This window comes from Perognathus longimembris, chromosome 9 (assembly GCF_023159225.1).
Source record: "Perognathus longimembris pacificus isolate PPM17 chromosome 9, ASM2315922v1, whole genome shotgun sequence".
NCBI lineage: Eukaryota > Metazoa > Chordata > Mammalia > Rodentia > Heteromyidae > Perognathus > Perognathus longimembris.
This window is the reverse complement of record NC_063169.1, coordinates 54823015-54839481: the sequence shown is the minus strand read 5'-3', so window position 1 is coordinate 54839481 and position 16467 is coordinate 54823015. Positions and strand designations below refer to the sequence as shown.

Genomic DNA, 16467 nt, shown 5'->3' with positions numbered 1-16467 from the left:
TTGGTTCTGTTCTGCCTCAGTTTTACCAAGTCTTTCCATCAATGTGGGGCATAGCAACTGGATAGTTTGTCCCATTTCTCAAGCTAAACTTGATTATATAGCAAGAGAAGCATCTTTTGCAAAGGAACAGGCTCAAAATGCTAGTCATGTACTACAAATAACAGAATTTCAAGGAACACAAGTCTCATTTTACCACATATGGCAGAATTATTTCCCATTTATCATGTTAATCTAAATTCCCATGCTGACATCTATCATTGAGCTTTTTCCCTGTCAGTGAGCCCAGAGATCTGAGTAACTAGTTGGCTACCTGTACAATCCATCATGTTCTGGAATCTCGGATTGTGAAGAAATGACTGTCTGGCCAAGATGGAGTATGATTCAGGGTGGAGCTAAGAGAACACACAGGTCCTTTGCTCTGGTGATTGAGTGTATTTCTTAAGTGTTTCTATGCTATTAGAACTGAGGACCCAGAAAGTCTCCTGGTTCTGGTCTCTGTAGATCCAGTAAAGCATATTTGTTATGATCATCATCCATTTCCATATAGATTTTGATTTTATGCATGTAAACAAAGCAATTAGCCTATTTTCCTCTAAGACATTCATGCACGGATGAAACCATTGGCAGGTCACAGGTGCTATGAAAGGGGGCTGGAGACACAGCTACAGGAGACCGTCCCCCAGGTGGGCGTGGAGTTCAGGAATAGGGGCTCACCAGATGAGGTCTGTGAAGCCCCTGTGCAGGTGCATGGAGGAGGAGGAGCTGCTGAGCACGGACAGAATGCACTCCAGGTACAGAAGTTGTAGCTGCTGGCTGTCACTGTGGAAGAATAAATCCAACACACATTTAATGTTCAAGGACACACACACACGCACATATTAATTTATACTCATTTATGTAATAATGTATATTAGATATGTATTTGTATATTCATTTACATTATATAATGAATTAAATTAATCTAGGATTCTGTCTTTCAAATTTCATTTTTCACCCAGCAACTTTTTTTATGGAATAGACTATTCAGAAAGATGAGAGATCTGGAAGTAAAAATATATATATATATATATATATATATATATATTGCATTTCTTCTCTTGATTTAGAATAAATGCCCAAAAGAAAGCCAGTGTTTGCATCCATTTAAATAACTCTCAGGAGAGGGGATGGGAGGAAAGGCTTGGCTCCCTACAGGAAACTAGAAACTCAGGGAGGTAAGAAAGAAAGCAAGTTGACCATCTCAAAGCCAACACCTGCCATCTAAGCACCTGCCACCTTGAGAATGACTGGACAACGGCCAGAAAAGCAGGGTGAGAAACAGCTACGGATGGGGAGAGTCACCTCATTTGAATTATGGGTTCAATATCCCAAATTGACTTGAGTCTCTAAAATGGTTGGCAAGCTACACACTAGCAGCAAAATCCTGCTCTTAGCCTATGAACTAAAAAAAGTTTTCCTGTTTTAAAACTAAATAAAAACAGAAGGCAGAGAGAGCATATGGCCCTTCATAGAAAAAGTTTAGTAACTTGTATTCTTTCCTCCTTCTCCTCCTCCTCCCCTCCCCCTCCTCCTCCCCTTCCCCTCCTCCTCCCCTTCCCCCTCCCCCTCCTCCTCTAGTCAGTAGGTAGGAGACTGGAGCTTGAACTTGGTACTTGAAGCTTGGCAAGCAGTCTACAAACGCAGCCATGCCTCTAACCTCTAGTAACTTGTATTCTAAAACAACAACAACAAAACCTCCTTTGTGTGTGGGAGAAACTGCATAATGATTAAAATAGTGGGGTTTGGGTTTTTTTGTTTTTGGTTGGTTGGTTGGTTTTGGTGCCAGTTCTAGGACTTGAACTCAGAGTCTGGATGCTGTCCCTGAGCTTTTTTGCTTAAAGCTCTACCTTTTGAGCCACAGCTCCACCTCCAGCTTTTTTGGTGCTTAATTGGAGATATGAGTTTCATGGACTTTTCTGCCAGGGTTGGCTTTTAATCTTGATCCTCAGATCTTAGTTTTCTGAATAGTTAGGAAGACAGGTGTGAACTACTGGCGCCCCACTAAAGGCACCGGCTAAAGGCATTGTTTTCTGAAGAATTGTAGTTTCTATTTGGATATTCCCTGCCTCATCCTCTGAGAATGGAAGAAAGATGCATAGGGCTAGGTTGTCACAAAAATTGCTACTGTTTGCCAGGAGGAAGGCAATTAGCCTCTTGGGGGCCAGATGAGGATTCTGTATTTCTAGGCCCTCCCTCCCATAGGTTTGTCTACACCTTTGAACAAGAAGTTGTTCCATTCTTGTGGAACAAAACAGACAAATGAGCAAGCAAATCAAGTGCTGGCATGAAGTGCTGTGAACTATAAAAACAGTTTAGTACAAGTTTGCATGGGACCGTGTATGAGGTGTACTAACTTAGAAAGGCCCAGAACTTCCCCTGAAAATAGATCACAGTAAAGCTGGGAAGTTCAAGTAGGAGTCTGTCACGTGGAGGATCTGGGGAGAGGGTGTGAGGCACAGAAAAGGACAAAGAAGCTGGGTAGGCGAGGCTTGCATCCCAAGCACAGGCGAGGAAGAGGGCGTCAGCAGGAGGGGCACTGGGAAGGTGGCAGAGCCCAGAGGGGAGGTGTCCCATAGACTCTGCTATCTCAACCTGATTCTGTACCGAACACACTTGTGCACAGGATGCCCAGATTTGTGTTTCAGAATGCTCAGTCTCAGTACTTTTGCATGAACAGATTGGAGAGTAAAATTGGAGGGCCACAATGCCAACTGCATGCTGAATTTAAAAAAAGAATCAGCTCTAAGCCAAGTGCCAGTGGCTCACGCCTATAATCCTAGTGACTCAGGAAGCTGAGATGTGAGGATCACAATTTGAAGCCAGCCCAGGCAGGAAAGTCCATAAGACTCTTGTCTCCAATAAACTAACCAAAATCAAACCAAAACAAAACAATATCCGTGGAAGTGGAACTCTGGCTCAAGTGGTAGAGTGCTAGCCTTGAGCAAAAGAAGCCCAGGCCCTGAGTTCAAGCCCCAGGACCAACACAAAACAAAATAAAAGTCAGCTCTGAAAGGAGCTATGTCTCAGATTAATCTTTCTGACCAATATCTGGACTCACCATTACGAAGAATAGTTATTAGATGCCCTAATATAATTTTTGCTTTCTCTCTCAAACTGTCAGTCTGGCATCACAAAACCAAAAGGATTATAGAAAATAAATGTTCTTAATTTCTGAAAGCACCAGAATAAGCCTAGAAGAAAAGCCATGAACAATCAAGGTTCCTGTGCGTATCGATAGTCACGGTGAATTACCACAGCCCTCGGACATCAGCCTCCCTGCCAGGGAACACACTGCCAAGGAAACTGGCCGTGGTGGGGGGGTGTCTCCTTGGAGACTGAATGTGGCAGCTTTTCTGTGGGCTGCAGTCATCTAAATGTGCGTGGACACTAAATGGAGCTATTAAAAATGCAAGCACCCTCTACTCATGCCCCTCACTACAGATATGAACACCCATGCACAGTATATGTGTCTTTTGCTCACGTATGTCTATAGAAAGACAAGTTTGGGGAGGGGAGATTCACAGGGTAAGATGGAGCCTAGAATCCAGCTAGCGCTTCCAAAATACACAAAAGAAAAACCCATTCAGTTAGGAGGCCTGGGAGTCAGCCTTCCACTAGAGCATGCCATGCTTGGTAGGATGAGTATCTGCTGGGTATTCTCTGCCCATCACTCTTGCTCATGGGACACATCTGGAGCACAGCTCTTGGGAGAGAGAGAGAATGGGTGAGCCACCAGGACCGAGCAGCCACCAGGACGAAGCAAGGGTACCAGGAGGGCAATCAGCAGCACATTCGAGACTCTGCCGTTCCTAGACTTCCTGTTTTAAACCTTGTGGGTGTTTTTGTCCTTTGTTTTAGGGACAGATCTGGACCCAATTAGCAAAAAGAGAGAATGAGATGAGCGCTGGTGACTGATGCCTGTAGTCCTAGTGACTCAGAAGGCTGAGATCTAAGGATCATGGTTTGAAGCCAGCCGAGGTGTCAAAGTCCAGGAGACTCTTATTTCCAGTTAACAAACAAAAGGCTGGAAGTGGAACTGTGGCTCAAGCGGTATGAAGTCAGGCTTGAGCAAAAAGCCAAGGGAGTGTGGAAGGCCCTAAGTTCAAGTCCAAGTAGAGGAGAAGGAGAGTGAGAAGAAGGGGGAGGGGGAGGGGGAGGAAGAAGAGGAGGAGGGGGAAGTGGAGGAGGAGGAGGCAGAAGAGGAGGAGGCAGAGCAGAAGGAAGGGGGGGAGGAGGAGGAGGAGGAGGAGGAGGAGGAAGAGGAAGAAGAAAGAGAGAGACAGATATCTTCTGTGTAAGGCATGGAGTTAAAATAAGTGATAAACCCACTAAGACTGGCATGGTTGACTCCCAACCAGCCTGATGCTCTATGCTAGGAGGAGATGAAGTTGGGAGAGAGAATGGCAGATGACAGACAAGCAGCGAACAAATACATAGCCCTCCAAATCCAATTATTCTTCTAGAATTGCTTAAGCAGGATCATGTTACTCAACTCGCCTAATATAGAACTTTATTAATATCATATTTCCAAGGCCTTTGGGTGAGCTGGGTTGTGTACCTGAATCTATTTTCTGAATTCTCTCAAGAAACTGCACAGATTATGAACACACTTTCTTATGGAGCTGAGGCTCCAGGAGGAAGGCGGGCTTTGGTTTGGAAAATGGTTGTTGAAAAGGACTGCACACCATGGCGTTGCAGAAGCAGAACCTATTTACCAGGCAGAGGAGATATCAAGGTCAGCTAAGAGAAATAATGGCAAAGGTGATGAGATCAGAAGAAAGCACATGGATGTGAGCTCGGGAGATTGAGCTGAATGCCAGAGGGCAAAGCAGGGCAGACCCAAACTGACCACGTAGACTTTAAAGGTTTTGGGTCACAGCTGCATTGATCATGCTGTACCCCAACTTCTTTAGCAATGTACCCTCCACCTTAGGGTAATGTAATCATGATAGGAAGGACTAAAATGAAATAAGCAAATGAAGTCTAGAGGCAGAATTATCACTGGGGCTTTGCATAAAAGAAATACAAGCAAAATTGTAAAAATCGTCTACCCAAACCATTAAGCACTGTAACACTGAAATTCAATGAGAACCTCTAAAAAAACATGAATATGTCACAATAATTATTCCCCTGTCTTCAAGCCTGTCTTCAAGCCACAGGGTAAAGAACTACTTTCAGTGGCCGATAGCATCTTTACTTGGTTTTTAATACATGTGTACACATTTGCAACGCATGCCTTTGCCCAACAAACTGTAGCCAAAGTGTTGTCATTAGAAACTCAAAGTCCTTCACTGCATTATAAGCTATAATTAGCATTCACAATTTTGGAAGCAAATAAACCAGTTTAGGACCATGATATATCAAGTATCTTCTATGTGAGGCACTATGCAATGAAAATGCTCCACTTACAACTACCTCCTTGGAGATATCAAAACTGAATGCCTACAGTACCCACACAGCAGGCAAGGCCTTTGGCCATCTTGTGTGAGCTAGGTCTCTGTAGCTGATGTTGGAGCCATCCAGCTTTAAAGAACCATGAACCTAACGCCAGCCTCTTTCCAGACCTACTTGGAGATTCTTTTCTGACCAGTGAACAAGGATACAATTTATGCCTATGACTTATAGTTTGTTTTGACTTGTCCTGATGGCTAGGTTTTAATTATTGTTGTAATTATCCTGTAATGCATAAAAGAGAGGACGTAAGTCATAGTACCATGCCTTTTTATCAAGCTGGCAGTGTGAGCTCTCAGGCACAGGGAATGTTAGAAAAATCAGGAGATCCACATAAGCCAGCCCTATCACTGTCAGGGGAAGGTGCAGCACAGTTGCGTGAGAGAGGCCATTTACAGCCATGCAGCAGGGCCAGGTCCCAGTCGTCACCAGCAGTATCATGTCCCTCAGCCTCACACGCTTCCCTGCTCACTGCTCCATACTCCAAGGATTGGCTTTTCTGAGAAAGTCACCGTTTTCCTATTTTCGCCCTAGAAAATGATACACTTCAGTAATAGATTTGGTCATTTTGGATTGCCTGAGGTCTGTGAATATATTCCTCAGGAAGAACAGGTGAATACCAGTGGGAGGGAACTACTGTCCCTACAGTCTGTAATTTAAGTGACGCTAGAGACAGAAGCTATTTCATTGCCGTGGCCTAACAGCGACAGGGGACAGGCACTTACTTGATGGAGGCTTGCAGCTTCTCACACATGACGGCGAGGACAGAGACCACGTCGTCACAGAGGGCCTCCACTGTTAACCCTTCAAAACAGGAGGTGACAGGCATTAGCTGCTGGGGAGGGCCTGGCGCTTCCCCAGCGTCCCTCCCACCCTCTGCAGTTTGTGTTTTCTAGGACGAGTAGATGACTTTTCAGATGTGGAGCCTCTCTTGGGCCGCCAGAACAATCACAGAAATAAATTAGATAGAATCATTCCTTCCTAAAGTCAAAGTGAAGAGAGTTCATGGGGAAAATAGCCGACTGTTCTCATTATAAATATAATTCATTCACAATGGAAAGAGATCTCGTGGGTTTGAAATGTAGTACAATGGATGGTGACATTCTCAGCAAAGGTTGGAAGGTTAGCCATGGATTTTTGATTCTGACCTTCTAATTTCTGACCTCCTGAATTTCTGCATCTTCTAGGCTGCCTGGAGTTATGTCTCAGGAGCACAAAAACAAACAAATATGGAAGCATGGTGGGGTTCTGATAGTTCACACCTGTAATTCTAGCAAGACTGAGACCTTTCAAGTCTGAAGTCAGCCAATGAAGGAAGATCCTTGAGTCTCTTATCTCCAATTAACCACCAAAAAGCTGGAGTTGGTAGAGTGCTAGTCTTGATCAAATAAAAAGAAGCTCACAGACAGGTATCTAGGCCAAGAGTTCAAGCTCTAGGACTATCACAAACAAACAAACAAAATGAAATGAAATGACAGCTTGAAAAGAAGATGAACCTTTGGAACTAAGAAACCAGACAATGGTGGCACCTACTTAAACCTACTTAACTGTCTGTCCATCCTATACTGGGCACATGCTCTCTGTTGATAATGGAGCAACAGCCAATGTCAGAAAAAAATTTTCCCTCCAAAAGTGTTCTAATTTCCAAAAGCTAGAATAAAAAGGTCTCATAATCACACCATGGGAGAAAGTCTGGCATGGGGAATCTGTTCACACACAAGTCCACAATTCCTTAATTGCATGAGCTTTGGTAAGACTCATTTTTCCTTATGGCAAATAAGAAAGCAATGACAACTTTATGGAATTGCTGAGCCAAGTAAATTCAGAAATGGAAGTATTTGCTTTATAAGAAAAAAAATCTGTAAAGTTCTATTCAAAGGTGGCAAAGTATCTGATGGATGTATAAATAAATGCATGACCAGGAATCAAAAGAGATGATGAAAACTGGCAAGAATATCTGGGACAAAAATAAAAGTAGAATTGGAAGAGAGCAAGAGCTGACAGAATTTATGATCTTAAATGAAAGAAGAGCTTTGAGAAATTGTCAGTTACAATGATAAAGCAGAGCTTGCAAAGAAAGAAAATCCATGAGCAGTCCTCAATTTTAATTTTACGTAAACCTCAAATGAGCCGCTCTATCCTTTATTTTTGTTAAATATATATACATCTATCTATATATATGTATGTATGTGCATGAGATAACGTAAAACCTAGATAGATAGATAGATGGACAGATATAAAAAAAGAAAGGAAGGAAGAAAGAAAGAGACAGATTTGAGATAGCTCTCACTCTGTTACTTAGGTTGGCCCTGAACTTGTAAGTCTGTCTTAGTTTCCCAACTATCTCAAGCTGCAATTTTAGGTACATGCCTGTAATGTGTCTGTCTTACTCATATATTTTTGAGAGATGTATCCTGATCAAAAGGACTTTGAGTCTGTTATCTGTTTAAAATCAAACTACATTAAATTGTACCTTTTATAAGACTCAAATAGGCAGAAAAGGAGAAAATCACTGACGGCACCAAATACAGCTACCACTTTTTTTTTTTTTGCCAGTCCTGGGCCTTGGACTCAGGGCCTGAGCACTGTCCCTGGCTTCTTTTTGCTCAAGGCTAGCACTCTGCCACTTGAGCCACAGTGCCACTTCTGGCTGTTTTCTATATATGTGGTACTGGGGAATTGAACCCAGGGCTTCATGTATACTAGGCAAGCACTCTTGCCACTAGGCCATATTCCCAATCCCAGCTAACACTTCTTGACACAGCCCAAGCATGTGGCAGGGCCCCAAGAAAGGTGCTACACCAATGTCTACACTAAATGACTTGTAGCTTTTCTCTTTCTCATTTTCCCCTTCCTCCTTTCCTCCTGATTTTGGCGGAGTTCTTCTCTCACTAGTCATCTCTCCCTGTTGCTGCTTCACGAGCCCCTTCTATTATCAACTGGCAAAAAAAAAAACCCAACCTTTAAAAGTATATATATATATATATAATTTTAAAATGATGGGATAAAGTCTGAAATAAAGCCTACATTTCAATATTTTAATTAGCTGATTTGAATTTTTCATATTTCTTTTATAAAATAATGCCATCAATGCTATTTGCCAAAATGAAGTTGTTTTCAGTTATACATCACTTTCCCCCCCTTTTCCTGTGGAATAGAAAGAGACTTTCTTTTTTTTTTTTTTTTTTTTGCCAGTCCTGGGCCTTGGACTCAGGGCCTGAGCACTGTCCCTGGCTTCTTTCTGCTCAAGGCTAGCACTCTGCCACTTGAGCCACAGCGCCCCTTCTGGCCGTTTCCCATATATGTGGTGCTGAGGAATCGAACCCAGGGCTTCAAGTATACGAGGCAAGCGCTCTTGCCACTAGGCCATATTCCCAGCCCAGACTTTCTTAACTTGATTTCATCTGTGAGTAAAACTGGACTGCCGTCTAGACACCCTGCAGGGCAACTCATCTGTCATGCCAAGAAACTGGCATTCCACGAAGTTCTAGTGCATAGTACCACACATCAATCAAGTTTTAGAACTTCTACTCAACTCTTGTATTAGCAATTCAGTTGGGCTTCATAGAGAACAAAGTAACTAGAAACAAAGCAATACAAACAACAACAAAATCAAGCCAGAAGCTGGTATCTCACACCTGTTATCCTAGCTACTCAGAGGGCGGATGTCTGAGGATCTCGGTTCAAAGCCAGCAAGGGCAGATAAGTCTGAGAGACTCTGAAATGGAGGTGTGTTTCCGAGTGGTAGAGCACCAACCTTGAGTGACAAAGCTAAGCAAGAGCTTGAAGTCCTGAGTTCAAACCCCAGCATAGCATAAAACAAACAGAACAAAACAAAAGAACAAAAGAGCATCTGAATGAGAGAAACTAAAGAGTTAACATCTCACTCATTGGAACAGGGAGAATAAGTGGAGCTGGCATAGGAGAGGAGAGGGACAGAAGGAAGACAGCAGCTGAGTAAATAATATGGGCAAGGCAAAGCCACGGAGTCTCCAAGGTGAATGGCAAGTTGACCCCGGAACTCCTGGCATCTCTACTTTCCCAACAGTGTGCATAGACTAGGCATTTTATACCTGCTTTTAAAATGAGTAAAAAAAAAAAAAAAATCAACCCCCCTACCTTGACTCCTGAAGTCCTGTGGGATGTCTGGGTTTTCAATTATCTAGTGAGGGAGACACAGACAATTAGGAGACTTAGGCCAGAAAATCCTGAGCCTTAGACAATGGAAACCTGGCAGAAAAAAGTGGCATTCTTCATATTCCTGGCTCAGCTCCTTAGCTGAGCATAGGCTCCAATCTTAATAGCTTTTCGCCTAATAGCTTTTTGCCTTTCAATGAGAGACTGTGATGCATAGAACTGAGCTCATCAGCTCCCCCAAAAACCTGGTGAGGAGCCCACTCAATTCTTGGAAGCTGAAGCTCCGTGGTACACTTTGTGGTCCCAGGTAGCGGGGCTTAGACTTGGGGCAAGCCTACCTACAGAGGTGAGTTCGACCTTGCACAGACAATATTTTATCCTAAGACAGACTCCGCGGTGTTTGGCCCTCACGGATACAGGCTTTAATCAGTGGAAAGATTAAGTTGGGGACTTCAGAATACACATCCAAAGAGGGCCACAGCTCTTCCAGTTCATGATGACCATCAGATCAGCCACTGTTGGCTGTTGCTAGATAGACCCAGAACTATTGGAGCAGAAATAACACCTTGGAATAACAGAGAAGGAAAGATGCTTGCACACAGCAAGATGTAGTACATACTGTAGGCAAGTAACTACTGTGCCGGGAAGGAAGGTGGGAGGCACCTCGGTCTCCCTACTTCTTTGGACCCAGAGGCCTTTTTATGCCAATTCATTACCACACATGTAAATCATCATGTCATGCTGGTTCTATAAACTTGTTAGAGGTGCATATGTCTGCTTTTTTTCCATAATCTGCAAGCCCAGCTGCTTCCTCAGTGATTTTTGGGAAATGTTAAATCTCTGTCTACAGCTCAGCATACGGCTAAATACAAGGTTACAATAATATTTTCCAAGGAAGCATATTGGAATTACATATTTAAGGGTAGAAGAATCTACCCCTAAGCCCCAAATATTGATATGTGGCAACTTTGCCTTCTGAAGTGAACAACTTAGCAATTTTTGGGTCACCTAAATAATTCACTAATAAAGCTGACAATAACTGGTACCTGAGGATATAGAATCAAAAGTATAATCCTTCCTGAGACTGGAGGAGATAGACACCAGTTCATCAGATTGAAGAAGCATGTTGTGTTAAGGTTTGGTTTTTTTTTTCTAAAAATAAATTCTCCATTACTTTTTTTTTTTTTTCTTTCCACTGTATTTGGGTCTTAATTCTCAGATGGCCGGTGATGTCTTTCCTTGAACAGATTATGCATGACCTGTCAACACACTGTCCCAGGTGATGCTAAGTGTGCCACACCTGCAATCCTAGTGACTCAGAAGGCTGAGATCTAAGGGTCATAGTGTGAAGCCAGCCTGGGAAGAAAAGTCCCCATGACACTCTTATCTCCAATTAACCACTCAAAACCCCAGAAGTAGAGCTGTGGTTCAAAGTGGTAGAGTGCTAGTCTTGAGCAAAAGAGCTCAGGGACAGCACCCAGGCCCTAAGTACAAGCACCACAAAACAACAACAACAACAACAACAAAAAACTAAGACAATACACACTATAATACAGTTCAGATCATCCGTATGAAAGGATAGTCAGAACTAAATGGCTGAAGCATTTCATTGAAATCTAATTCAGTCACCTGTCACTTAATGATGGGGATAGGCTCTGAAAAATATCACTGTTAAGCAATTTTTGTTGCTGTGCAAACACCATAGGTTGTACTATGACAGAAGTGGTACAGTCTGTAACACTGCCAAGACACTATGTATGGTAGAACCTGCTGTCCATGCAGCCTGCCATTGACCAAAATATCATTACATAGTATGTAATCGCCCTCTCCTCCAAGTCTGAGAATTCAGATTAAATGAACTAATACAGTTGAAAGCATTTTAAACCTGTAACATTTCCCTTAAATGTTTCATTGGAAAGCATTAAGAAATGGTTACTATTACAGTATTTGATCACTATTCTTTATCCAGGAATAGAACATGACAGCATATGAGAATTCTCAGCATCTAAAAATTCTTTCTATATAAACACACTTTTCCCTCCTAATGTGATTTCTATTTATAGATTGAAAAAGAACACCTATTCTTACACTCATACTAAAAAGCCTAGTAAGAGATTAAATCAATTTTAACAAAAAGTAAGCTAAAGTAATAAAAACAATTCATCAACAATTTTAATAGAAAGATTAGCCAAACACCAAGGGGTGAGGGATCAATATTTCTTTTTCCAGATTAGTGTTGTTTTTCAACCCTGGCTGAAGAGTATGTATGAACTCAGAATGTGAACAGGACCCAGTCTGGGGAGTTCTGCCTTTTTCCCTGACAAGCTCATTTACCTCAGATTTCAATTTCATCTTCTCATTTGTAAAATGAGGAATAAAATGATCCAAGGTGACAATCTATAAGGTTCCTCTCAACTCCATGATTTTCTGAAGATCAGAAAATAAATGAAGTTAAACAAGGAATCTTGAGATCTTTCCAACTCCAACTGAGATTTCCTATTTTCAAATTCACCATCAGGTTATTTTCAGTGAACATGTTGAATGAAAGAAGTATTTTTAAAAAATGATTCTAAGCAGCTTCATCCGTGCAGGTTAATACTTTTCCAGCACAAGCAAGCCCTTTTGTATATCAGACAGAAGTAGTCAGGGTGCTTTGGGTGTGGCACACAGCAGACAGAGATGCACAGGGACACTAGAAAACCATGGAACATTGGGGGTACCACCAGTGGGGCTCACCGTGTTCTCCTGCCTCTGTCGCAGCTGTAAAGTCAGGTCACCCAACATCTGACTGAGGGTGGCGCGCACAGCGGTGTTGATGCTTCGCTGGTGGCAGCTGCACGTGTAGGTCTCGATGCACACCTGGTGAGGAAGTAAGATCAAACACAATGTTCTAGAGACATCAGTGCATCCCCAGTGTTCTTCAGTGTTAACCACGGGCTACCAAAGCCTTCTTCATCCGAAAGTCAGCCTGACTTCAGACTAGTTATTCACGAAAACAACGAAATATATTTAAAATCTCTAGAAATCTCTTTTGAGCATAGAGGTAAAGTCATTTCCCCAAGGATGGCAACTCTTAGTAATCTTATTCTTCTGAGCTTCATAAGGAGATGCTAAATAGCGAGTGTGATGCGAACCAAATGTTTATATCTAAGAACAGACTCACATGGCTGGGAAAAGTTTCCTTCATGGCAAAACACAAGAGGGCTTATCAACTCATGGGCCATAAAACATAAGTAAAGGCTTATAAAAATCCTTTCGCTTTGCCTTGAAGTGAATTTGACCTTGGGATAAGTTGGTAGCTGTGTTCTTCTTAGACATTTGACCAACAACGAACAGTTTATGGGAATAAGGATCAGGAATGGTAGTTTACAACTGTAATCCTAGTGACTTGAGTGTCAGAAATATGAAGAGCAAGATCTGGGGCCAGCTTGGGCAAAAGCATGAGACCTTTCTGAAAAATAAACTAAAAGGTAAAAGAGAGGGGATGACTTAAGTGCCTGCTAGGCAAGTAGGAGGCCATGGTTCAGTCCCCAGTTAAAACAACAACACTCTATTAGAACAGTTTATGATCATGAAACTGCACCTGAATGGAGTAAATATGAGTCAAATTGAAATCCCTGATGGCATACAACAGGTAGCTTTTGTAGCTAATCCGGTCCACAAGGGAACCCTGCAAACTCTGGTCCTAGAGTTCGCTCAGAAATATTGGCCTTTACTGGACTTGGAGCTCCAGAGCCAAAGATGGCACCTGACAGCCTGCTGCGAGGACTGCAGTGTGAGCCTACCACTGCCCGCCTCTGCCTTCTGCCCTGCATCCTCTGCGGGAACACAAGGCCCATTGCATCCTCTTTGGGTCTTGCGATGTCCAGATGTCTATGAAACCTAAGGAGACTGCCTGGTGGCTTTGAACAGAGCAATCCTGATTTTTAACAACCCCTTATTTGCTAATGATGAAACCAAATCTTATTCGATAGCGATGATTACAAATGTTATGATGTTCAGATTTAATTGCCTAATTCTCTTAAGGTACAGAGATGAGCACAACAATTAAGGCAGACTTTACGTTTACCCCTTTTTTTCTTTCCCTAGTATATTCTATCCTTTTGATTTCAGAAAGCAGTTGCACACACACACAATCCCACACCTCACACACACACAGGGCGTGGTTAATGTACCACAATTGTTTTTCTGGGAATAGCTTCAATATTATTCATGAGGAAAATAGAGGTTTTCACCCAAGGGGGAAGTTTAGTTTGATGATTGATAACTGAGATGAGAAAGACTAAATGTTAATCCTTGTTGAAATCCTATTTGAAATGTGTGAATTTCTTGGCCAGCCTCACTGTAATAGGTTTATAAAATTAACCAGGCAAAAGAAACTGTTTTCCCTTAAGTACTTTTTATTTCTTTTTCTCTCTGTGTGTGTGTGTGTGTGTGTGTGTGTGTGTGTGTGTGTGTGTGTGTGTGTTGCTGGGGGTGAGACACAGGACTTTGTGCAAGTCAGTCAAATGTTCTACCACTGACCCATAACCCAAACCTCAAAGAGTCAATATTTTTTTAAGTTTAATTCACTTCCTATAGAGTGATTAATATTTCAATGGCATATTTGAAAGTTAACTCTGCATTTGGAAGTTAGCTCAGATTAATTCATTTTATAGTTAAAAATAGAGTGAGTTACAAACTTATTTTTTTTCATAAAACTATTTAAGACATGTGAATTTTAGGTTCACTTTCTCAAATGATTTATGGATATTTCTGGCTTCGTAGAGATCGTAATTTATACATGCTTTGAAAAGGTGTTTTAATCCCCAAAGCTGCTGCTTTGGCATGTAATGAAATAATTGAAGACAGTTCTAAATGAATTAGCATATCACTTTGATGAAGCCAAACTCTCCATAGTCTAATTAGGCATCTAGTGCTATTTATACATCTCAATCTAGCAATTTTCTTTATAGCTTACATTTCCCACCCCCACCCCCCAAGAAATCATTCTGATTGTTGATCTTTATGATCTCCACACTCCTAAATGTATATTTAAGGAGGACTTTGAAGACTTGAAGGCTCTTGAACACAAAAGAATAGTTATTTTAAGAGTTTAACCACACACTTCACATAAAATCCCCCAAACACTGAGCCACATACACCAGATATTCCCTCAGTCCCTTTAGACCCATGATAATATATATATATTTAAATATGTGTGTATATACGTATATATACACATATATTTATAATTTATAAATTTATAATTTATAATAAATTTATTTATAATAAATTTATAATAAATTTATAATAAATTATAAATTTATAATTTATAAATATATGTGTATATATACGTATATACACACATATATATGTGTATGTGTGTATATATATACATATATATCACAGTTAAACACAGATGAGAACCTTGCCAATTCCAAATGTATTTTCTGACCCCCATTACTTTTAGTTGTTAGGACTATAAGCTTACATTGGGCATGACTGACCCCAGGGGACATCTCATGAAGGGAAAGGGTGAGCATATTGACTCAGCTTAGGAACAGTATTCATCTAACAAGCCCAGCCTGCCAAAGTTGAAATACATATACTGACTATGACAATGGGATTTGTATTAAATAGAAACATCACCATCTATGGCTGTCTTCAAGTACTCTGCAAGAAATGCTTTACCGGATATCCTGGGAGTCCCTAATACATAGTTTCTTAATTCTGTTGCAGTAATGATAAATGGGTAAAATAGTAAGGGCTATACAACTAGTTTCTATATTTGTGTATGTATGTATGTATGTATGTATGTATGTATGTATGTATGTGTCAGTAGTGGGATTGAACTCAGGGCCTTGTACCCTCACTTAGGGTTCTTGTACATGGCTGGCATTCTACCAATTGAACCACCCTTCAGTGTGACATTGTTCTGATGAACTGAAGACAGAATCTCACCAACTTTTCTGTAAGAGCCCAGAGGCTGGGTTTGAATCTCAGTCCTTTTAGTTTCAGCCTCTTGCATAGCTAGGATTACAGATGTGAGCCATTGGTACTTGGTTCGGGTTTTGATCGGGTTTTGAACACTGTGCTCAAGCCTGGAGAGGTTTTAGCCCCATGAATGTTAATCTTCTTCCACCACAGGACAATACTAAGATGGGTGCACTACATAAGAAAAGCTAAGAGAAGGCTAAGTTCAAAGACAGGCTGAGTTTCTGAAAACCAGTCTCCCCCTACTTCCCCATGGCTTCTGCTTTCCTTACTAGACCTAATACTTGCAAAGCCTCAGGCCTGCGACTCGGCAGAGACACGAGGGCCAGGTGAAATACCTTGTGCAAAGCCACAGGCCCCTGCTGGCCGGGGGGCGCACGGAGACACAGGGCAGTGAGCAGGATCATAATGGATATTTTGACCATTTCATGCATTTGTGGACATCCAGATCTATGACATGCTAAACATAACTGAGAGCAAACACAGAACTGGTTAATGAAGTAAAACAAAACAAGCAAAAACCCAAAAAGCAAGAGGGAAAAAGAAGAAAACACAAGCTTACGAGCATACATAAACAATAAAAGGTTTAGACCGTAGGGTAAGTAGACTGATAAATAACAGCACAAGGTTAAAACCATGGTGGGACCACCGCACTGTTGACTATGATGTAGCATTGTGGAACAGAGTTGACAGTCAATATATATTGGCCAAAGTGAGCACCGATTTGAAAGGAGTTGCCTCGAGAAATTTGCTTAGGTTTGAAAAATACATAGGATCTATATATGCACCTTCTCTTTCCTATCTGAATAGGGTTAGTGGCATTGCTGTGTTAAAAATGTGCACTATATGGACTTACAAATCCCA

At 41.6% G+C, this 16467-nt stretch overlaps 1 protein-coding gene across 1 annotated transcript in view; it reads right to left on the bottom strand.

The window, feature by feature from the left end:
* Arfgef3 (ARFGEF family member 3) overlaps positions 1–16467 on the bottom strand; it is a 122300-nt gene that overhangs the window by 59929 nt on the left and 45904 nt on the right. The window contains 4 exon segments of the mRNA XM_048354174.1: positions 715–819; positions 6216–6294; positions 9610–9652; positions 12364–12486. Of these exon segments, the coding sequence (XP_048210131.1) occupies positions 715–819; positions 6216–6294; positions 9610–9652; positions 12364–12486 (350 nt within the window).